Source organism: Bufo gargarizans, chromosome 2 (assembly GCF_014858855.1).
Source record: "Bufo gargarizans isolate SCDJY-AF-19 chromosome 2, ASM1485885v1, whole genome shotgun sequence".
Classification (NCBI taxonomy): domain Eukaryota; kingdom Metazoa; phylum Chordata; class Amphibia; order Anura; family Bufonidae; genus Bufo; species Bufo gargarizans.
In genome coordinates this window covers 69,138,300-69,163,337 of record NC_058081.1, presented here as the reverse complement: position 1 = coordinate 69,163,337, position 25,038 = coordinate 69,138,300, and the positions used below count along the sequence as shown (strand labels likewise).

Genomic DNA, 25,038 nt, shown 5'->3' with positions numbered 1-25,038 from the left:
CAGGTTTGTGAGGAAACCTCTGGTGGAATTCCTTTGTTAATCTAGGGGCATGAACATTCTCATCCGGCTCCCAAGAGTTTTCTTCTGGCCCATATCCTTCCCATTGAACCAGATATTGTAATTTTTTCCAAAAGATCCTGGAGTCAAGAATTTTTTCCACCACAAATTCTTCTTCTCCCTGTACTTCAACAGGTGGAGGAGGAGGATGAATTCTTCCAGAAAAAGTATTTTCATGAAACGTTTTAAGTAGCGATACATGAAAAACAGGGTGAATCCTCATATTGTCGGGAAGTTTTAGGCGAAAAGTGACCGGGTTGATTTGAGCAGAAATCTCAAAAGGTCCCACAAACTTTTGACCCAACTTAGCACATGGAACCTGAACCTTCAAATTTTTGGTAGATAACCAAACTTTGTCACCTACTTGAAAGGTGGGGATTGATCTCCGATGTCTGTCAGCAGCTTTCTTGTAATATTCCTGAGCCTCCTTCAATGTATCTGTCAATTTCTCCTGGATCTCCTGTAATGAAGTTAATCTGTCTGTAACAGCAGGAATTGGAGTTGAAATAGGTAGACCTGGAATAAAAACTGGATGATACCCAGTGTTTAGGAAAAAGGGGCTTTGGGAAGTGGAGCTATGTTTAGAGTTATTATAAGCAAACTCTGCCGTAGGAAGGTAGTCCACCCAATCATCCTGAAGATAACTCACAAAACATCGAAGGTATTGCTCCAAGGTTTGATTGGTCTTCTCGGTCTGACCATTAGACAGTGGATGAAAAGCTGAGGACAGATTAATTGTTACACCCAACGCTGAGCAAAAACTTCTCCAAAATTTAGAGGTAAACTGTACTCCTCTGTCAGACACCACATCATCAGGAATTCCATGTAGTTTAAAAACTTCCCGGACCATTACTTCTGCAGTATGTTCGGCAGAGGGTACCCCCTTAACTGGAATAAAATGAGCCATTTTAGTGAGACGGTCCACAACTACCAGGATGGTGGTCATCCCTTTAGAAAGGGGAAGGTTGACCACAAAGTCCATCGAAATTGACCCCCATGGTCTTGATGGAACAGGCAGAGGTTGAAGTAACCCCAGAGGAGACGATCGGGGTGTCTTATTGCGAGCACAGGTTCGACACGAAGCCACATAACTCTTGACATCTTTCTTGTACCCAGGCCACCAAAAGGAACGTGATAAGAGTTCCTCTGTCTTAGAAACCCCAAAATGACCAGCAAGTTTAGAGTCGTGAACCAACCTGAGGGCTTCTACTCGAACTGATTCAGGTACATAGAGGCAATGCGCTTGAGTCCAAAAACCGTTGCTGTACTTGAGGTTAAAGTCTTTAGGAGGATGATTAAGAAGTGGGTCATTCTCATACCCCTTCTTGAGAAGATTAAGAAAGGTCTTAGAACTCATGGCCCCTAGAAAGTTCTTTTGAGGCAGGATCGTACATTCAGAGTTGCTTTCCTGGAGAGGCCCAGACAACATCCGTGACAGGGCATCAGCCTTACCATTCCTTGACCCAGGGCGGTACGAGATAACGAAATTGAACCTCGAGAAGAATAGGGTCCAACGTGCTTGTCTAGATGACAACCTCTTGGCAGAACGAATAAATTCTAAATTTTTGTGATCCGTGAGAACGATTACAGGGTGCTTAGCCCCTTCCAGCAGATGCCTCCACTCAGAAAATGCTTGCTTAATTGCCAGCAGCTCCTTGTTTCCAATGTCATAATTCTTCTCGGCTGGAGACATCAGTCGAGAGAAATAAGCACAAGGATGAAGCTGCATTTTTTCTCCAATTCGCTGAGAAAGAATAGCTTCCACAGCAGAATCTGAAGCATCAACTTCTACGATGAAAGGTAGTTCAGGATCTGGATGTACCAGTATTGGTGCAGTAGTGAAGAGAGTCTTTAGTTTACTAAAGGCAGCTTGTGACTCAGATGACCACAAAAAGGGTATTCCTTTCTTTGTCATCTGTGTAATTGGAGCTATTACCTTGGAGAAATTCCTTATAAATCTCCTGTAAAAGTTGGCAAATCAAACAAGTCGTTGTATCTCCTTAACATTCGTAGGGACAGGCCAATCCACCACTGCTTTGATCTTATCGGGATCCATGCTTACCCCTTCAGAAGAAATTATGTAACCCAAGAACTGGATCTGACTTTGTTCAAACTCGCATTTCTCTAGTTTTATGTAAAGTTGATTCTGCCTTAGTCTCTTGAGGACAATACAGACATGCTTGTGGTGTTCTTACAAATTATCAGAAAAAAATTGAATATCATCCAAATAGGCTATTACAAACTGATCCAGCAAATCTCGGAAAAAATCATTAATAAAATGCTGAAAGGTTGCGGGAGCATTGCACAGTCCAAAGGGCATGACCAAAGACTCAAAATGTCCATATCTGGTTCTGAAAGCAGTTTTCCATTCATCTCCAGGACGAATGCGGACAAGGTTGTATGCCCCCCGTAAATCTAATTTGCTAAAGAGCTTGGCGGAGCGGAGTCTCTCAAGCATTTCTGGAATCAGTGGAAGTGGATAGCGATTTTTAATTGTGATCCTGTTTAAATCTCTGTAGTCGATACACGGACGCAGGGTTGAGTCCTTTTTCTCCACGAAGAACAAGGCTGCCCCAGCAGGAGAGGTTGAGTGTCTGATAAAACCTTTCTCCAGATTCTCATTAAGCCACTCCCGGAGCACCTTCAGCTCAGGTTCTGATAAAGAAAAAAGGCGACCAAAGGGTATTTCTGCCCCTGGAAGCAATTCAATGGGGCAATCATACGAGCGATGAGGAGGCAGCTGATCGGCGTTCTTTTTATCACAAACGTCACGAAACTCAAGATATTGTGGAGGTAGCTTGTCATATGACTGGGTAGTTACCATAACTGCTTGTGAATCCAGGGTTGGTGGAGGGCTTATTTGATAAGATTCCCTGCAATGTTTTTTGCAATGGTCAGAGGTAAAACTTAAAGAACGTGTTTCCCAGTTGATGGAGGGATTATGGATAGAGAACCAAGGAATGCCCAGGATGATAGGGAACTTGGGTGATGTGATCAGCTGAAAACTGATAGTCTCCTGATGGTCAGTCTCAATTAGGAGTTTAAGTGAAACAGTCTCATGGGTAACAGGTCCTGAAGATAAGGGTGAGCCATCCACAGTTTCCATATCAACAGGGGTGAGTTTATTTCTTATTTGAATGTTATGATTTTGGGCAAATTCAATGTCCATGAAGTTTCCCCCAGCCCCTGAGTCCAGCATAGCAGAACAAGGTATTTCACCATCTTCAACGATAAGCTTTATAGGGATGATAAAATAAGTTGATAAAGAATTAACTTTATTTGCTTCCTGATTCAAAGGAGAGACAGACTAAGAAATTTAGTTTATTTGTTCAGATACAACATCAGTTGCCGCAATTGTTCTTCTAAATTTATTGGGACAATTAATTGCGTAGTGTCCAGCGTTTCCACAATAAAGACATAAGTTCTCTGAACGTCGTCTTTCTTTCTCCTGAGTAGTAATATATCTTTTAATAGCATCCACCTGCATAGGTTCAGGACTGTCAGAATCTGGAAGAACTCTTGGACCCTTAGGAGTAAACTGGCTAGTAGAAAAACGCATGTCACCATTACTGCCTAGGATTCCCAGTCTCTCTTTTCTCCTTTCAGTAAGCCTCTGATCAATTCGAATACATAATTTAATAAAAGCCTCAAGGTCTTCAGGACTTTCTACTCTGGCTAGCTCATCTTTTACTTGTTCAGAGAGTCCTTGACGGAACTGACTCTTTTGTGCTGCTGGATTCCAATTGGTATCTGAGATCCAACGTCGGAATTCTGTGGTGTACTCTGCAGCAGAGCGTCTACCCTGCCTTAATTTGTGTAATTTTGCCTCAGCAGTAGCGCAGCGGTTAGGATCATCGAAAACTTGATTCATAGCAGCCACAAAATTATTGAAATTATCCAGGATGACATAATCTTTCTCCACATAAGGGGAGGCCCAGGCTAAGGCTTCCTCAGTCAGGAGATTAATAATAAACAGCACCCTTTTCCTGTCAGAAGTAAATGCAGCTGGTTGCATCTGAAAGTATATACGACACTGATTAAGGAAACCTCTGTAATGGTGACGGTCTCCATTAAACTTGAGTGGTAGGGGCATTCGTGCTTTAGTATCTACAGCAGCAGTATCACGGGAACGAAAGTCCCGCAATTGTCTATGCAGATCAAGGATGTCCTCTTGTAGCCCTTTCACTTCAATTTGTAAATCAGCAAACTTTTCCTGGTAGTTAACACCAAATGCCTGCAACTCAGAGATTTGTACCCTGAGAGGAGCCACAGCAGCTGCTACAGCGGCCTCCATGTTTTGGGCCAGATTATTCTGTCACGGTCTGGAGTCAGGCTCGGAGGCCAGAAGCTATAGCAGCGTAGCAGATATTCACACTGGTCACCCTGGCTGATGACACGGGTTCACCTGAGGTGCGGGGTCTAAGTACTAACCGGTATTCGCCAGAGCTCCTGATGGTGGAGATGGACTTTGCTGCATGTTAGTACCAGGTCGCGGTCCTCAGGATAGCCCCAGCAGGAGGTGAGCAAGCCGAAGTCCAGTAGCAGATATAGCAGACAGGGATCAAGCAGAAGCGTGGTTGAATAACAAGCCAAAGTCGGTAACAAATAGTGCAGGTTGGGATTAAGCAGGAGCGTAGTCGAGGAACAAGCCAAATGTCAGTAACGGATGGTAGCAGAGATACGGTCGGCAGCAGTATAGACAAGAGCAAGATATTGGCTGGTAAAGGCACAATAATCTGGCAACCAGGAAGTGCAGAGACATGGCTTAAATCAGGAAGTTCATTGGAGGAGCAAGGGGTTCAAGGTTCAAGGCAAACAAGATTCAAGACAAGATCATTCAAGGAATAGTCTAAGGAACTGTCTAGCACTTCAGGTGGCTCAGCAAGTAGAGGAACCGCCAGACACAGCAGAGGTCCCAGGTTCAAGTCCAGATCCTAACACCAATCTTAGGAAAAAATAAAAATAAAAATTGGATTGATGTTCCATCATGATGACATCTAACCAATCTACTAAAACTGATCTAATCTTAATGAGTAGGATAGCAATAGGGTACGACGACTTGGAGCGTGCGGATATCACTGTTAAAATAAAGTCTATTTAAAATAGGATCAGTTTTAACAGATAAATCTCACCACTGCACGTGTGATGCTCAGTCTCTCCTCCTGATAAGCCGGTCTGCAGTGCTGGCCAAATTCCACTTGTCACTTCAGTGGTCCAGTGGTCCTTATAGCTTATTCCTTCCAGGCATTCGGTATGGTAATCCATCGTAATCAATCTTGGTGGGAAAGAAAACTTTAAGAGAACGTCACTTGTAGCTATTTTGCGGACCCTCGTGCAAAAGTGGCAGAAAAAATTGACAGAAAACACCTCATGCAGGATCTAATTGTAAAGGAGTTTGTTTTATTCGGTTATACTCGCAAAAGTGAATCTTTTAAAAGGCATATCATGATAAAAACGCAGATCCCTCTGCCCGACCGGTTTCACCAGTAGCTGCTTTCTCAAGGGCTGTTTGCAAACAGTCCACAAAATAGTTATAAGTGATGCATAAGTTTTCTTTCCCGACAAGGGTGGATTACCATAGCGAATGCCTGGAGGGAATAAGCTATAAAGAGGGATTACTTTTATGCACAGCTCTATTAAGGTCCCACCACAGCATTTCAGTGGGGTTAAGGTCTAGTCTTTGACTAGTCCAGTGCAACACCTTGATCCTTTTGTTTTTCAGCCATTCTGTTGTAGATTTGCTGGTGTGTTTCATATACTTGTCCTGTTGCATGAGCCAGTTTTGGCCAAGCTTTAACTGTTGGAGACTCTCTAATACTTTGGTATACAAAGAAGTTCATGGTCAACTCAATGACTGCAAGGTGGCTAGGTCCTTTGCCTGCATAAGAAGCCCAAGTCATTACCCCTCCCCTCACCATGCATGACAGTTGGTATAAGGTGTTTGTGCTGATATTCTATATTTGGCTTTCCTTAAATGTGCACTGAGCATTATGTCCAAACATCTCTACTTTGGTCTTGTCTACCCAAAGAACATTTTTTGTAGAAGTCTTGTGGATTGTTCAAATGCAACTTTGCAAACTTAAGCCGTGCTGCCATGTTCTATTTAGAAGGAAGAGGCTTTCTTCTGGAAACCCTCCCAAATAAGCCATACCCATTTTTTCTAATTATACTGTCATGAACCTGAAGATTTAACATGCTAACAGAGGCCTGCAGAGTCTTAGACGTAGCTCTTGGGTTTTTATACTCTCTCTAAACATTGCACAGTCTGACCTTAGGTGAGAATTTGCTGGGACATTCACTCCTGGGAAGAATGTCAACTGTCTTGAATGTTTTCCACTTGTAAATAATCTTTCTCACTGTAGAATGATGGATTTCAAATTGTTTGGAAATGGCCTTATATCCCTTCTCTGATAGACGGACAGCAACAATTATGCAAATGATGTCTTCCCTCCTTGACATTTTGTTAACACATGCCTGAATGTTCCAGACCAGCAAACTGCCAAATGTCTGCTTTTATAGAGTTGGTCACACTGGCTAATGATCAATTAATTAATTAATTTTTCACACACAGCTTCCGCATTTTGGCCTAGTTTTTGTTAAATAAAAAATAACACTGTGTAATTTGTCATGAGTTCATCTGAGGTTGAAAGTGTTTCTAAAGAGAGCAGTAATCTGTCGTCTTCTCTTCTGTAGGTAGCTCTACATCATTTATAATTTTCTCTCCCACTCAGAAATTGTCTGCAGAACTTGCCCCTCTGGATGGAAGCCAATAGGTCTCTTCTGTTACTACTTCTCTACAGACACATTGTCTTGGGACAATGCTAAAGATGAGTGTGTCAGAAATGGATCAGCGCTTGCATTTCTCAAAAATAAGGACGAGACGGTAAGAATCTATGGATTTCAGTCACATTGCGTCTTTGGCATCGTGGCTTACATTTTTAAAGGAGCCATGAATAATATAACAAGATGTGTAATAATTCATTTGACAAATCTGTTATGATATGTTGAGGCAGGGTCACATTAATATTGGGTGGTACCTCCCCTTGCTGCGATACAGACTGCCACATTTGTATGGTAATGTCATACAGATGCTGGATATCCTCTTGTGCTATCTCATTCCAAATTCTTTTAACTTAGACCCGTAGTTCAGCCAGCTGGTTGTTGGATGCTGTGTATGGGCGATCCATTGCCCCATCTAGTGCCACACATTCTCCATATGGGAGAGATCTGTTGATTGAGCTGACCATCTGGATAACCTGAAGAGCATATTGTATACTGTGGGAAGTGCGTTGGAGGGGCCTTAATTCTTCAAAAATCCCATAGGTGGGACCTGCACCTATCAGACATGGGTGCCATGTCCTAGTGATATGCCACCAATGTGTGAGATGGGCCAACCCCTTAAAAGGTATTCTCATTCCCTTTACACCAAAAAAGTTGGGTACCTGCACACCATACTTGTGCAAAGTTGTGCTACTTTTTGGGGATTTCATGCCCTGCTCAACACTTTTCCAAGAAGCAGTCAGTGTGCGGACGGCGTAGCTGTCCCATCACATTTGTTATCATCTTAGCCAGGAAACTGTCATAGATTATAGCAGAAATCTACACCAGTTCCCTTGCAGTTGTAGACTTCCATTTTGGTGCATGGACCTGCACAGAGGCACCACAATTATAAAACGCTGTGTGCCTCTTAACAATTATGGGCAGCACGGTGGCTCAGTGGTTAGCACTGGTGCCTTGCAGCGCTGGGGTCCTAGATTCAAATCCGACCAAGGGCAACATCTGCATGGAGTATGTATGTTCTCCCTGTGTTTGCGTGGGTTTCCTCCGGGTACTCTGGTTTCCTCCCACACTCCAAAGACATACTGATAGGGACCCTAGATTGTGAGCCCCATTGGGGACAGTTGGATGCTAATGTCTGTAAAGCGCTGCGGAATATAGTAGCGCTATATAAGTGTATAAAATAAATATTAATGGTGCATCTGATGCCAGGGGGAATAGATTAAAGGGGTTGTCCGGGTTCAGAGCTGTTGAACCCAGACATATCCATTTTCTGGAGTTCCGATGATGAACCGAGCTCTCCATAGGCCTGCCAGGCGGAGGCTTCCGCCCAGCAGTGAGCCCAGTGACGTAACCGGCCCTGATGGACGGGCTTTAGCTCTGCCCTAGCTTTTAAAACAGCTAGGGCAGTGCTAAAGCTCGCCCATAAGAGCCGGTGACGTCACCGAACACACTGCTGGGCGGAAGCCTCCGCCTGGCAGCATGTTATTGTGAATAAAAGTGCCCCTGCCCTGCGCGATCTAGCTCAGGACAAGGGAGAGCATCGGAGCATGAACTGCTCCGATGCTCAAGTCAGGGGAGCCGCCTGGGTGAAATTATGGGTATGTCCTGGTTCAGCTCTGTACCCTTTAACACCGACCTGTAATATGCTGGTCTTAGTAAATGTCCCATAAATGCTTCCTAAGTTTTATATCTTAATAGCAGTCAGATCTCCTTCTGAAAAACAGCTCTAAAGCCCCTGCATAGGCGAAAAGTTTTTCTTCCTAAGTTTTTTAATTTTTCCATTTACATAGCCTTATGAGGGCTTATTTTTTGCGGGACAAGTTGTACTTTCTAATAGCACTATTTACGGTTGCATACAATGAAGAGGAAAGGGGGAAAAAAAATTCCAAGTTGGGTGGAATTGGGATTTTTTACACCATTCACCTTCATGCTCCAGGTCAGTACGATTACAGCGATACAACACTGGTTTTACCTTTTCTTGCATTTTAATACTGGGAACAAAATGTAAAATATAAGAGTGGAACTGCATTGCACATTCTCAACACTATGCTTTTGTCTAATAACTGCTTCTCAGCATAATAAAAATCGCTTCTCAGTGCAATATATCGCATACCTACCCCTATGGTAAATACTGTACATGAGGCATTGGTATACAATTTGATCAAAAAGCATAGGCCCACTCACCACGACAAGGTTGCCTCTGAGTGGGAACCTACTCTAAATGAATAAAAAAAATTATAATATTTTAAAGCCTTGAGAAAAAAAATATAATCACCATATTCTGCGGGTGTTATATTCTGCATATTCTGCGAGTTGCGGGTGCCAGAAAATACAAGGGAGCTGGTGTAGAATTTGTGTGTAATAGTTTTCTGGCACACATACAGTATTGCTTAATGTGTTGGGCCAATGGTGACTCTCTCCCTTCCTTTCAAATACTGCTCACTTTTTGTAAAAGTGGTGAGGGTGGTGGAAAAATTCTAAAGTTGCACATTTTGCATAAAATAGCACTGAGACCAAAATTTGCGGCTTTTGAACACCAGAAAACTGGCATGCAAGAATTATATATTCCCCTAGGAAAGGGATGTCTAGGAAAAATCTAACCACTAGGAGTGCTCTTGAGTTTCTCTAGAGTCAGGCAAAATTCCATAGAGTATGTGAACATGAAACTCGTTTGCTTTACTCATTTTTGAACAATCAAAGTGGGCTTTTTGATGCATTAGATTTTATTAAGAAGTTCAGGTAAACATTTTACAGGCCTGCTTTATGCTATTCTAGGATGCCTTGAAACCTTCCATTGAAAATGGCAGATACTGGATTGGACTGAGACGTGATACAGAACCTGGAAAATGGAAATGGGTGGATGGATCAATGATGAGTCACAGGTAAATATGATTTCTACTTAATTTACAGGGACAATCAAGCATTGTTAGTACACCTTAAGCTTCATACATGTAACAATATGGCTCACAGTTGCAATACTCATAGAGGTGTGTAGGAGGTGGTTCTCCTTTAAGAATAATTGCAGACCACAATGAGCACCCGGAATCTATTTCTTTACAAAAAGGCACAGGAAGCTTGATGGTTGCAACAATTTTGATTGTTGTTGCACAAAGGCACAATACTTGAAAATAATTAACTTGCAGTTCTACACCAGGGACCATACACTATACTGGTCCGATGAGAGAGGCCATTGTTTTTTTTCTACCCTTTCTTCAGTGCCATAGTGAGTCTTTTGAGAGGCTACCCAAACTTTCTGCATGCCTCACCAAGTAGGTATTCATGGGGATGCACCAGCCTCTCCATATTCTTTGCCCAGCACCTCCTGAGGTCCTTCATTAATGCAAAGTCACTACCTACTTGGCAGCAAGCATGCAACGTGCAAGTGACACCGTTTCAGGCCACCACATGGTCACATAGCCACTGGCCACATTCCTCCATATTACAGTAGTCCACATACAACATGAAACTATTTGAACTTACACATAACTCAATGCCATTAGGCCACCACCTTACTAATCACAGCGTACTTTCACTATCTTCCAGGGTCCACACTGACACCTCCTCCTGTAGACAGGACATGGTGAACCTACCAACCCAACTATAACACAAGCTTCACAGACAGTGTTGGGGCACACAAGACAATACAACATAACTAGCACACCACACACACACACACACCATATGTATAAAACTATATCACAAACCAAATATGTTCCCAAGGAGCAATGCAGACAGCCCTCCCCACCTGAACCAACAAATTCCATAAGCTTGTCTCTCACCCCACAGCACACTGCTCTCCTGATAGGAGTCCTCTGGAGCCACAGTCTTCCATCTCTTCAGGCACATCTCACAGGTTGAGCTGGCGCCTCCTGCAACCACTTCTTCACTATTTTAACTATTTTCACTTCATTTTTCAAGACAATAGCAGCAAATTCAGCTGTAAAAATAAACGGGGCTTACATAAATTAGGTAGGTTTGAGGTGTGCACATGGCCATGACTTAAAGGGTTTCTGTCATCAGAAATTACGTTATGTAGCTGACTGACATTAGCTCCAAGCACTTCCTTCACTCACTGTGCCTGAGCCAAATACTAAACGGGACGGCGCCTGCGCAGTGAGTGAAGCCAGCGCAGGTGCAGTGAGTGAGTCCGGCAGCAGGAGAGCATCCTTCACTCACTGCGCCTGCGCCGAATACTAAATGGGACTGCGCAGATGCAGGATTGAATGGACGAAGAGGAAAACTCGCCAGTCAATCAACTGGATCTGGGCATGCCAAAGGGTGAGTAGACCAAGCCTCTAAGTGCTGAAGCAACGCCCTCATAGCACCTAGAGGCTCATTAGCATAAAGGTGTTTATTTTAGGAGAACGGTGGTAGGCAGAGACTTATAAAACCTACTGTTATGTACTGCTGACAATAGCCCAAACCCTTTAATTATGCCATGACTTTACCAATTAAAATTTAGTAGCTTTAGATATTTTTTTTTCTCTGCAGAATTCTTGAGAGACTTTTCTGAGGTTTCCTCGTTATCATGTCCCTGCTAAGACACGGCCATCTAGTAATAATTACTAATGCAGTGTCCTTTTTTGTTTCGAATATATAATTTTTTAGATCAGAAGTATACTATAGCGGTATATATATATATATATATATATATATATATAATGAAAAAAATCAACCGGCAGCACCACAACTGAAACAAAAGCGGGTGCAAGGTCCGAGTACGGCAACTGGAGCTTACCCACTACTAAACAAATGGAAAAATCGGACAGCACTCCAGACGGTTTCTTCGGTAAAGCAAGTGAATTTAATCACCCATGTGGTGGCAGCAAAAAAGCAACGTTTCGGCTCTACATGAGCCTTTCTCAAGCTTGAGAAAGGCTCATGTAGAGCCGAAACGTTGCTTTTTTGCTGCCACCACATGGGTGATTAAATTCACTTGCTTTACCGAAGAAACCGTCTGGAGTGCTGTCCGATTTTTCCATTTGTTATATATATATATATATATATATACATATATATATTGTGACACAGTGAGAGGTTTTGTCTGGGAAAACAGGTATTTTCCTCCCAATATGTGCTGCTGGGCTAAATTACAGTCAGGTGAGGTCAAATACCAGACTGGATTTTAAGTGCCAGTCTGGGTTTTGGCAGCACCTGACTGTCCTTAAATAGGCAGCTGGGCTCAGAAGCAAGATCTCTGTGTTGGGATCTGGGAGCCTTGTGTCTGGATGAAGGCTTTCTACCTGTTTGGTGTGAAAACAGGTTGGTGCTGCTATGGTCAAGGACTCTTTGAAGCAGAATTGTCGCATGGTGTGAATTAACACCAACTCCGCAAGGTGACTTTTTCTTTGATTATGACTGCTTGTTTTGTCACTAGCCTTAAGTGTGAATAAAACACTGAACTGTTTGATCCAAAGAACTTGTTGCTGCCTCTATATTGCGTCCGCTAAACCTGACTACCAGAGCGAAACCCCACAATTGGTGGAGGATGTCGGCATGAGCAGTGAGGCTGGCGTGAACGACGATTCTTTTTTTGTTTCAGCATTTTTCAGGCACGGTTGTATGTTGTACATAAACCAGCTGTATTACAACCAGTGCCCCACGACAAAATGGAGGCTGTTGTGAAGGCCCTCATGGAGGCTAATCTGCAGCAGCGAAAGACAAACCTGCAGCAATGTGAGGCTAATAAGCAGCAGCAGGAGACTAAACAGTTGCTGCTACAACACATGATGGCTTTACAGACAGCAGGAGCAACCCCAAGCGTCCACGATGCCCGGAAAGCAGTCCGTGCCGCGATTCCTAGGATGACCCCTGCAGACGACATCGAAACCTACCTGGCGATGTACGAGAAAGTGGCCATCAGGGAAAAGCTACCCTGTGACCACTGGGCTGAGGTCGTCGCTCCATTCCTGGCATCCGATTCCCAGCGGGTGTATTTCAACTTGCCGGACGATCAAGCGGCCAACTACCAAAAAGTCAAGGGTGAGATTCTGGCAAGACTGGGGGTGAATGTGTGGGTCCGGGCCAAGCGGGTGCATCAGTGGGGGTTCAACCCGGCTGAGCCTGCAAGACCCCAGTATTATAACTTACTTCACCTCTTGCAAAAATGGCTACAGCCTGACGTGCTGAGTCCCTCTGCTATGCTGGATCGTATGTTAACCGATATGTTCTGGGGGTCTTTGCCATACCCTCTATAGCACTGGATTGTTCAGGTGTCTCCTGGCAATGCCCTTGAGATGGTGGACCTGGTGGAACTCTATGAAGCTACCAGGAATCTAAAGGAGGGTTCTGTTGGGAGGGGGGTCAGCAAACCTGGAAATCTCCACCCCAGGCCCGGAGATTTGAGCCGATAAAACCCGCCCGGGATGTACCCACGGTAAACCTGGCTCCGATAGTCTGCTGTCGGTGTCAGGAGCCTGGCCATGTAAGGGCTGACTGTCCCCATCGGGTTGAGCCCATGGACACTAACTATGGCTACCGTCAGTCGCTATATGCCAGGAGGCTGTGTGCAACAGGTAACCCAGAGTCTCTAGATCATTTGTGCCAGGTGGAAGTGGGAGACACTCCGGTGGAGGCTCTGCTGGACTCAGGGAGTCTGGTAACCCTAGTAAGGGCTACCCTGGTGTGGTCCCCTGAGTATACTGGCCGGAAAGTCAGGGTGATGTGCATCCCCAGAGACTTAAAAGACTACCCCACCGCGCTGGTGTCTCTAACTACGGTGGCCGGTAGATGGACCCACGAGGTGGCTGTCGCCATAGTTCTACATTATGAACTCATAATAGGGAGAGACTTCCCAGGCCTCCCAGCACTGTGGGCTGCTATGAGAGTGACTGATACCCATGAGACAGGGATAACCCTAGCAGAGTGGCCCGGCTTAGGGGGGAGACCAGAACCCTGGGAACCTGAGACCGAAGGGCCAGCGGTAGGGGTGACCACCACTTCGGTGGAAGAGGGGGAGACAACCCCGCTAAGTGTGATGGTGGGAGACATGGAGGACTTGCCCCCGTGTCCTGAATTGGCAGACCTCAATGTGTCCGGGGATAATTTTGGTAACGCCCAACATCGGGACCCAACCCTATCCCGCAACTGGGAAAATGTGTTAATAGTAGATGGTGAACCACAACAACCTGGGGCAGAGTCAGTGTTTCCCCGTTTTGTGGTTCATCAGGATATGTTGTATCAGGTAAACCAACTACGGGGTGGTCCCTAAGGCTTATCGCAAGCTTGTGTTAGATCTAACCCACCAACACATTCTCGGGGGTCACCTGGGGCTGCAGAAAACTCAGGATCGTATTCTACAGCGGTTTTACTGGCCCAGCATATTCAAAGAAGTGGAAGAGTTTTGTAAGTCTTGCCCGACCTGCCAGATAACTAGCCCCCAGCCACATTTCTGTAGTCCCCTAGTACCTCTACCGATTATCGAAGTACCGCTTGACCGAATAGCTATGGGCCTCATAGGCCCAGTACCAAAGTCTGCCAGAGGGCATCAACACATCTTAGGCTACTTTCACACTTGCGCTCGTCGGTCCGCTCGTGAGCTCCGTTTGAAGGAGCTCACGAGCGGACCCGAACGCCTCCGTCCAGCCCTGATGCAGTCTGAATGGAGCGGATCCGCTCAGACTGCATCAGTCTGGCGGCGTTCAGCCTCCGCTCCGCTCGCCTCCGCACGGCCAGGCGGACAGCTGAACGCTGCTTGCAGCGTTCAGCTGTCCGCCTGGCCGTGCGGAGGCGAGCGGATCCGTTCAGACTTACAATGTAAGTCAATGGGAACGGATCAGCTTGAAGATGACACCATATGGCTCAATCTTCAAGCGGATCCGTCCCCCATTGACTTTACATTGAAAGTCTGAACGGATCCGCTCAGGCTACTTTCAGACTTAGAAAGTTATTAATGCAGACGGATCCGTACTGAACGGAGCCTCCGTCTGCATTAATATAATCGGATCCGTTCAGAACGGATCCGATCAAGCGCAAGTGTGAAAGTAGCCTTAGTCATTCTAGACTACGCCACTCGGTACCCGGAGGCGGTGCCACAGCGACATACAAACCGGATTCCAAAAAAGTTGGGACACTATACAAATCGTGAATAAAAACTGAATGCAATGATGTGGAGGTGCCAACTTCTAATATTTTATTCAGAATAGAACATAAATCACGGAACAAAAGTTTAAACTGAGAAAATGTACCATTTTAAGGGAAAAATATGTTGAATCAGAATTTCACGGTGTCAACAAATCCCCAAAAAGTTGGGACAAGGCCATTTTCACCACTGTGTGGCATCTCCCCTTCTTCTTACAACACTCAACAGATGTCTGGGGCTTGAGGAGACCAAGTTTCTCAAGTTTAGAAATAGGAATGCTCTCCCATTCTTGTCTAATACAGGCCTCTAACTGTTCAATCGTCTTGGACCTTCTTTGTTGCACCTTCCTCTTTATGATGCGCCAAATGTTCTCTATAGGTGAAAGATCTGGACTGCAGACTGGCCATTTCAGTACCCGGATCCTTCTCCTATGCAGCCATGATGTTGTGATTGATGCAGAATGTGGTCTGGCATTATCTTGTTGAAAAATGCAGGGTCTTCCCTGAAAGAGATGACGTCTGGATGGGAGCATATGTTGTTCTAGAACCTGAATATATTTTTCTGCATTGATGGTGCCTTTCCAAACATGCAAGCTGCCCATGCCACACGCACTCATGCAACCCCATACCATCAGAGATGCAGGCTTCTGAACTGAGCGTTGATAACAACTTGGGTTGTCCTTGTCCTCTTTGGTCCGGATGACATGGCGTCCCAGATTTCCAAAAAGAACTTCGAATCGTGACTCGTCTGACCACAGAACAGTCTTCCATTTTGCCACCCTCCATTTTAAATGATCCCTGGCCCAGTGAAAACGCCTGAGCTTGTGGATCTTGCTTAGAAATGGTTTCTTCTTTGCACTGTAGAGTTTCAGCTGGCAACGGAGGATGGCACTGTGGATTGTGTTCACTGACAATGGTTTCTGGAAGTATTCCTGAGCCCATTCTGTGATTTCCTTTACAGTAGCATTTCTGTTTGTGGTGCAGTGTCGTTTAAGGGCCCAGAAATCACGGGCATTCAATATGGTTTTACGGCCTTAACCCTTATGCACAGAGATTGTTGCAGATTCTCTGAATCTTCGGATGATGTTATGCACAGTTGATGATGATAGATGCAAAGTCTTTGCAATTTTTCGCTGGGTAACACCTTTCTGATATTGCTCCACTATCTTTCTGCGCAACATTGTGGGAATTGGTGATCCTCTACCCATCTTGGCTTCTGAGAGACACTGCCACTCTGAGAAGCTCTTTTTATACCCAATCATGTTGCCAATTGACCTAATTAGTGTTAATTGGTCTTCCAGATCTTCGTTATGCTCAAATTTACTTTTTCCAGCCTCTTATTGCTACTTGTCCCAACTTTTTGGGGATTTGTTGACAACGTGAAAATTTGAATCAATGTATTTTTCTATAAAATATATGTCCCACAGTAGTAATAATGATGACTGCATGAAAAGGAAAACATACATAACTTTGCTCAGACGTAGATTATTAGGTACTGCGTATATGTATGTAACACATCAGTTTATGCATACACATATGTAGTCCTATCATTACAGGGGTGGTATACTTATGCACATGCACTTGTAATCTTCAGTACGTTGGCAAGACCAAGAGAGAACTCAGGAGGAGGATTGGAGATCATTTGGGAGACATCAGACACCAACGGGACACCCCAATTGCTAGACACATTCAGATCTGTCACGATGGAGACTCCAGGGTATTAAAATTTTGTGTCATAGAGGTGATACGTCCATCTCCTAGAGGCGGTGACCTCAATAGAAAAATATTACAGAAAGAGACTGAGTGGACTCACAGGTTAAAGACAGTTAGTCCGCTCGGCCTAAACGAGATTCTGTCTTTTGGCTGTTTCATTTAGGCCCCGGGCGTCTAGAATACTCGTACCCACTTGACAAGTGTAAAGATAATAACAATAATACATATACGGAATAGGAACTATACTACATCTACCGAGATAGGTAATAGTCACAACTATCAATAAACAGGAGGGTTGGGAATCAATAAAGGCCCAGGACATATCATGAATTATGTTTATAATGCCTCAAGTCCAGGACCGATCTCCCTCCCACTCCCACAAATGTCCCCCATTTATGCACCAGTATACCCCACAACATAAACATACTTTAGGCCTTGTGTGTATGTTGCTATATGTACGGGTATGTACATGTATATATACAGATATCTGTATGTGTGTATATAGATGTATACATGTATATCGAAAAAATAGACAAAACAAAGAAATTGAATTGGACCGGGATGCAGAAAAAATGTTTGATATGTAATCAATATGACAGACCATATCATCTAGATCCGGACCTACTTTAATACCACATATATACACTGATATAAATAAATATGTTTTGTCCACTACCGTACATACTTGATGGAAGGAGTAAGATATATAGCTCTCCTTTCCAATCACCTTGACGCCTTAATATGACGTCAATGCGTTCCATAGTGACACGGACCATTATCCAGTGACGCCGATGCGTTCCACACTATACGCGTGGCGTCACAGGCAAAAGGATCAGCTGACTGGACGCACGACGTGCACGTGATGCGTTCCACGGGGCTAGGTAAAACAATGCGCATGCGCAGAGTGAGACGTAGTTCCGTATCCGCCTCTAACCCAAATGGAACGCACGCCGGAAAAAGAGCAATGGCGAGAAAAAGAAAAGGTATGTGAGCAATTAACACACCAATTAGACTTGATATAACGGTATATTTAAGGGGGCAGTTACAGACATCACTCTGGACTGCAATCTAGCTGGGACACCACCATAAAAGCGATTGAGCTGACGGTTACTATACCATCCAAACTATCTATTTCACCCCTGATGAATCTGTTAGCATCACCTGGCAGAGGAAACGCGTCGGGAAATACCTTTGAAAGAAGGGAAATACCTTTTAAAGAAACATCGTAACAGGACAGCATTGGAAGATAGCAATAGGGCCAGAATAACAGGGAAAGCCACCGAGAAGTGGGGTCGCTCCGCAGGGGGTGATTCTCCCGCATTTAGGCGGGAGACCTCTCCGCTTTTAGGCAGGAGAATAATAGTCTATCAGGGACATTCTCCTACCTGTCTGACCTACTGCTTCAAGCTACTCAGCAACTGAACTTTATCTGGAACCATATTTGTTTCAGCAGACAACGGTAACCACCACAGACCCCCTTGATCACGCAAGCGGTCGGAATATCTTGATCACACCTGGCCCATGCAACAAACCGTGAGTGGGGATCATAATAAATGGTCAAACCATTGTATTATATTTATGTGATAGGACTACATATGTGTATGCATAAACTGATGTGTTACATACATATACGCAGTACCTAATAATCTACGTCTGAGCAAAGTTATGTATGTTTTCCTTTTCATGCAGTCATCATTATTACTACTGTGGGACATATATTTTATATATAATATCTGATAAAAGCTAAGTTTTAAAGTAGGATAACTAATCAGTGATACAGTTTAATTGTTCCTACAACATATTTATCTTTAACCATTACTGTGAACAATGTATTTTTCCTTTAAAATGATACATTTACTTGGATTAAACATTTGATCTGTCATCTACGTTCTATTACAAATAAAATATTGACATTTGCCATCTCCACATCATTGCATTCAGTTTTTATTCACAATTTGTTTAGTGTCCCAACTTTTTTGGAATCCGGTTTGTACCTCGGCCAAACAATAGCTAAGGAATTAATGGAGATGTTTTCCCGAGTAGGACTACCTAAAAAGGTTCTGACCGACCAATGGACCCCTTTTATGTCCAAGGTGATGAGGGAACTCTGTAAGTTGCTGCACATAAAACAACTACGGACGTCCGTTTACCATCCGCAAATGGACGGTCTGGTAGAAAGGTTTAACCAAACATAAAAAAATATGTTGAAACGGGTGGTGGCTAAAGATGGGAAGGACTGGGACCTCCTTCTTCCCTATCTCATGTTCGCAGTGCGAGAGGTACCACAGGTCTCTACTGGGTTCTCGCCCTTCGAACTGCTATATGGCAGATACCCCTGCGGTCTCTTGTACGTGACCAAAGAGGCGTGGGAACAACAACCTACTCCACATAAAAGTGTCATTGAATAGGTTACCTAGATGCAACATCGGATAGAGACAGTGTTGCCTCTTGTTAGGGAGCATATGGAGGCAGCTCAGCGAGCCCAGAGTCAGGTATATAATCGGCAGGCTCCGGTCCGGATCTTTAACCCGGGTCATTGGGTTTTGGTTCTGGTGTCGACCGTGGACAGTAAGTTCCTGGCTAGGTGGCAGGGGCCCTGCGAGGTATTCGAGAAAATTGGAGATGTAAACTACAAGGTACACCAGCCAGGGCGGAAAAAGCCGGAGCAGGTTCACCATGTAAATTTACTCAAACCGTGGAAAGATAGGGAAACCTGTACAGAAGAAAGCCCATGGCCGGTTTTTCTAGGAGAAGAGGTACTGGCCCCTCTGTCTGATGCAAGAGAGGCAGCTGCCACAGTAAAAATTGCTGACAGCCTCTCCTCTAAACAGACTCAGGAGGCCAGGAAGTTTGTTAGTCAGAACACGGATGTGTTCTTGGACCTCCCTGGACGCACTTCCATAATCCAGCATGACATTGTCACTGAGTCTCAGGCAAAAGTCAGATTAAAACCATACTGGGTACCCGAGGCTCGGCGACAAGCCATATCGGAGGAGGTGCAGCTAATGTTGCAGCTAGACGTCATTGAGGAGTCAAAAAGTGAGCCAGTCCTATAGTATTGATACCCAAGCCGGAAGGGAGGTTGTGGTTTTGTAACGACTTAACGAGATTTCCAAATTCGATGAGTATCCCATGCACCGGGTGGATGAGCTCATCGAGAGGTTAGGACAAGCCCGGTATTTTTCTGTTTTGGACCTAACGAAAGGGTACTGGCAGGTGCCCTTAACGGAGGCTGCCAAAGAGAAAACTGCCTTCATCACGCCTGAGGGGCTGCATCAATATAAGGTCTTACCCTTTGGTCTGCATGGCGCCCTGCCACTTTTCAGTGACTAATGGACATCGTGCTTCGTCCACATCGTCGGTATGCTTCGGCTTACCTGGACGATATTGTCATCCTCATGTCACGGTAGGGAGTGGGGGAAACTCCCCACTGTACAATGTCGCCAATTACTAGGCCATAGGAAGGGAAAAAGGGAGCTGGTCACCTCCTAAAGCTTCCCTCAAATAGTCTCCTGACTGTATGAGCCACCTTCAATGGTAAGGGGACTCATACCCACGAACCTAGAAGTCTAGGAATCCCTGCATCACCCTCAACATCGTGACAGGGCAGAGACTCCTGTTCATCCATCACCACGGATGACAAACATCTCCAGAGGCCCAATAGCTTACAGGGAGAAAGACAGAATGCAGCAACTGCATGGCAGGTAAGTACACAGTGTAACAACAGAACACTAGCAACAACACTTACCTGCCGCAGCAGAGATGGAAAGACTGCACCAACATCTACCCGGACCTCCATGCGAAGACAAGGAGGAAACACACAGTATGACATAACAGATGACATTGCTGAGAACATTGATGTCAAACTTGGATGGCCCTCAGACATGCACAGAGCAAGCATCTCACATGCAAGGCAGACAAACCAACAGATCTCGGTCTCCAAGCCAAAGCAAATAAAGAGACCTGAGACCACACCCAACTCACCAGTTTGCTCCAAACCAGCCAGTGAATTAAACCCACGCACACCAGACAGGGAAGGGAAACAACTAAAAGGGAAATCGCTCATACATGCATAAACAACACATAGCCACAGGCAACTGCACGAGTGGCAAACGTGTCACGGCACAAACAACATAGGTTGTGACACTGCCTCCGCATGCAACCACTTTGCCAAAGGCAACAGCATGTGTGGCCACCATGTCATGGTGCCCACCACAGGCCGTGACACCACAGTACCGACTGGGAAAGTCACCTACCTAAAGTGGAGGCTGTAGTGGACTCCCTTCGGAAAGCTGGCCTAACCGCTATCCCAAAAAAATGTGTGATAGGGTTAGAAGAGACTAAGTACCTGGGGTATGTCATTGGGCGTAGGAGTCATCCAACCCCAAGTGAACAAAATAGAGACGATACGGAATTGGCCCCGACCTGTCACCACTAGGCAGATAAAATCATGAGGTTTGTTCCCCACTTTGCTACTCTAGCCGCGCCCTTGAAGGGACACAACTCATTGATGGGATGATTGGGTGGAAGAGGCTTTCTCCACTTTGAAGTCGGCCCTGTGCGGGTCCCCGGTTTTGGTAACACCCGACTTCAAAAGGGAGTTTATAGTACAGACAGATGCCTCTGAAGTAGGCCTCGGTGCTGTACTGTCTCAGGAAGTCAACAGGGCGGAGCATCATATTGTCTTCCTCAGCCGTAAGCTCACCCCAGCCGAGACCCGGCATAGTATAGTGGAGAGAGAGTGCCTGGCTATGAAGTGGGCACTAGAATCTCTCCGCTATTATTTATTGGGGAGAAAATTCCGCCTGGTGACTGACCAGTCCCCTCTCAAGTGGATGAGCCAGGCCAAGGACAGAAATGCCTGGGTCACCCGATGGTTTCTCTCCCTACAAAATTTTAAGTTTTCGGTGGAACACAGGGCAGGAAGGGGGGAAGTATGTGACACAGTGAGAGGTTTTGTCTGGGAAAACAGGTATTTTCCTCCCAGAATGTGCTGCTGGGCTGATTTACAGCCAGGTGAGGTCAAATACCGGACCGGATTTTAAGTGCCGGTCTGGGTTTTAGCAACACCTGGCTGTCCTTAAATAGGCAGCTGGACTCAGAAGCGAGGAGTCTGTGTTCGAATCTGGGGGCCTGGATGAAGGCTTGTTACCTGTTTGGCGTGAAAACAGGTTGGTGCTGCTATGGTCAAGGACTCTTTAATGCAGAATTGCTGCATGGTGTGAATTAACACCAACTCCGCAAGGTGACTTTTTGTTTGATTATGACTGCTTGTTTGTCACTTGCCTGAAGTGTGAATAAAACACTGAACTGTTTGATCCAAAGAACTTGTTGTTGCCTCTATACTGCGTCCGCTAATCCTGTCTACCAGAGCGAAACCCCACTATATATATATATAAATTTACTGTATATACTGTATATAATGGTGTGCTTTATTCACCTGAGCCCACCATTTTAGCTCTTACATGGAGCTTTTTTTATGAAATGTGACACACAAAAACGCTCATCTGCACGAGGTCTTAGGGGGACTTCACATCATTGTTATTTTTCTGTTCTTCTGATCTGCATGCAGGACTTTTTTTTCTGTCTAAAATAACAGATCTGTGATGGAAATGGCTCAAACAGATGCCAAATATGCCTAAGGGCTCATGCACACAAACATGTGCCACCAGTGCCGTTCATTGAGGATGGCAAATGATGGTCCCCAATGCATGGGCACCGTCTGTGTGGCCTGCGCTGATGGATGCAGACCCATTCAACTTTAATGGATCCGTGATCCGTCCACACCGCAAAAAAAATAGAACATGTTCTATGTGTTTGCGGTGTGGAAGCACGGACCAAAGTGCTTCTGTGGCCTTTTGCCCTGTGCCTCCACACCGTATCTTCCGGATTGCGGATCCATTCAAGTGAATGAGTCCGCATCCGTGATACGGCACGCACACGGCAGGTGCCGTATATTGCGGACCTGCTGCTTGCAGGCTGCAATATGGGCATGGCCAGCACACATTTGTGTGCATGAGCCCTTAAATGTATCCCACGGTGTGGCACTTACTTTAGATTCTACGTCCCCACCCCCTTTATTCTTTGAAAGTGGGGAAACTTAAAGAGGTATTTTCGTTATAACAAGTTATCCCCTATCCTGTGGATAAGTATCAGATTGGTGTGGATCCTACCTCTGGGACTACCACCTCACATCAATAGGGATCCCATACCCTGTGGAGCCCCCTGAAATGGACAGTGTGGCTGGTCGGAAAAGTCCACCACTGATAGCAGAGTACAATACTAAGCTATCTCTGGCACTCCAATAGAAATGAATGGAGCAGCAGCGCGCATCTTTGACCAGCGATCCGTCCATTTCTGGGGGGGCTCCACAGGATATGGAGCCCCTATTCTTGTGAACAGATAGTTATCTCCTATCCACAGGACTACCGGACTACCCCTTTAAGCAGATCACTTTATGTAAATTGTCCTTTTTTGCCTTAAATTGGTATTTGTTTAAAAATGTTCAATTACCCCAGATGGCAGCCCTATAATAAAGGAGGGGGTCTCCCACCTTAGACCCTCCATTATGAGCCAAAAAGGAGTTCATCTCACTCTGGAGCCCCCAGGACCTCTGTGCATTACATGTACAGCCCATTGATTTAAATTATACCTGTATGATAATTTATTTTGCTGGTGTTGGCAGTGTAGTGTAGAGGAATTGAAAACTTGCTGTAATATTACTGCCGATCCTGGGAGTTCAAGCAATGAATGTAGGGATTTTTTAAAGGGCATCTGTCAGCAGATTTGTACCTATGACACTGGCTGACCTGTTATATGTGCGTTTGGCAGCTGAAGGCATCTGTGTTGGTCCCATGTTCATATGTGGCTGCACCGCTGGAAAAAAATGAAGTTTTAATATATGCTAATGAGCCTCTAGGAGCAACGGGGGCGTTACCGTTACACCTAGAGGCTCTGCTCTCTCTCCAACTGCTGCCCCCTCTGCACTTTGATTGACAGGACCAGGCAGTGAAAACATCATCACAACTGGTCTTCTCAATCAAATTGGAGAGAGTGCAACAGTTGCAGAGAAAGCAGAGCATCTAGGTGTAACGGTAACGCCCCCGTTGCGCCTAAGGGCTCATTTACATATATTAAAGCACATATGAATATGGGACCAACACAGACGCCTTCATCTGCCACGAGAACATGTAACAGGTCAGCCAGTGTCATAGGTACAAATCTGCTGACAGATGCCCTTTTTGATAAGCACCTTAAACAGGTCTCCTAAACTGAATCGGTTTTTCAGATAGAAATTTATGTTATATTGATTAGTGGGCTCACGAACTTGCTACCCCTTAGCTACCTTAGTCCCTCTTCCTAAGGGCTGCTGTGGTGAGGAGTGAGGTGATGGCCATCCATAACATATGGACTTTACCAATCTGATAATTTTCACCGTTTTTTTGTCCTTCCCCAGCACCTGGAAGGAAGGAGAGCCAAATAACCCGCTTAGTGAGCATTGTGCCGAATCCGTGAGTGGATACTGGAATGATCTGCCCTGCGAAAGAAAATTGCTGTATATTTGCAAGAAATGTCGGTGCTGCTGAATTTGGAGTACTTATAGCATCTGAACCAAAGTTCATCTGACTTCAAGAAGATTATCTCAACTACTGTATATCAGCCTCGTATCAATCATCCTCGTTCAGAAAATGGCTCAGTTATATATTTTTTAATGGGAACAGAGGATGGTGGATGGTGGAGTAGGAATATGTAGGGTCTTCTTACAAAACAGTAATAATTCAGAGTTACCAAAATAAATATATATTCACAAGAACAATGGTGTTGATAAAAGCTCTCTATTGCAGCGCCAAATGTGAGTCACTGCTTGGTGAAAAGGTGGTAGATAGTGTTGAGCCACTTGGCCATTCATGAAGCTATGGAAGAGTCTAATATATGAGGTTTACAAGATCTACTCCTCCTGTATAGTCAATCTATATTTGAGATGCCATATTCTAGTCTTTACCAATACCTAGAATGAATGTAGTACAGTAGCTCTGACCTCTTGTATCAGCTAGGTATGGTGCACGACCCTTACGACCTACTCCTGGTCGAAATATTGTGGAAATAGCAAGTGAGCGAAATGGTAGGGGGCACTCAACTATCTGGTACCAGATGGACAAAGATATTGAGGACAAGATTCTGGCATATAGTATTTATTAGGATATAAATATGATGCTGTGGTCCACTTTAGTGGGTCGGTAAAACAGACAAAACATGGAGGACAATAGATAGATACAATGGATAAATATAACAATGCAACACACAATATGGCGCCAAAAAAAATTTAAATTTAAAAAATGAACAGTAAAAAAGATAAAAATAAAAAATGGCACTAAACGCTCCTAATGATCGGTGATGGATAATGAGAAC

At 44.7% G+C, this 25,038-nt stretch overlaps 1 protein-coding gene across 7 annotated transcripts in view; it reads left to right on the top strand.

Moving 5' to 3' along the window:
• LOC122927361 (CD209 antigen-like protein C) overlaps window positions 1-24,439 on the top strand; it is a 99,957-nt gene extending 75,518 nt beyond the window's left edge. For all 7 annotated transcript variants that reach the window (XM_044279144.1, XM_044279140.1, XM_044279139.1 and 4 more), the window contains 3 exons: window positions 6,789-6,940; window positions 9,613-9,719; window positions 24,086-24,439. In XM_044279144.1, the coding sequence (XP_044135079.1) occupies window positions 6,789-6,940; window positions 9,613-9,719; window positions 24,086-24,215 (389 nt within the window). In that variant the 3' untranslated portion in view covers window positions 24,216-24,439. The remainder of the gene's footprint in view (window positions 1-6,788; window positions 6,941-9,612; window positions 9,720-24,085) is intronic.
• The last annotated feature ends 599 nt before the right edge of the window (window positions 24,440-25,038 follow it).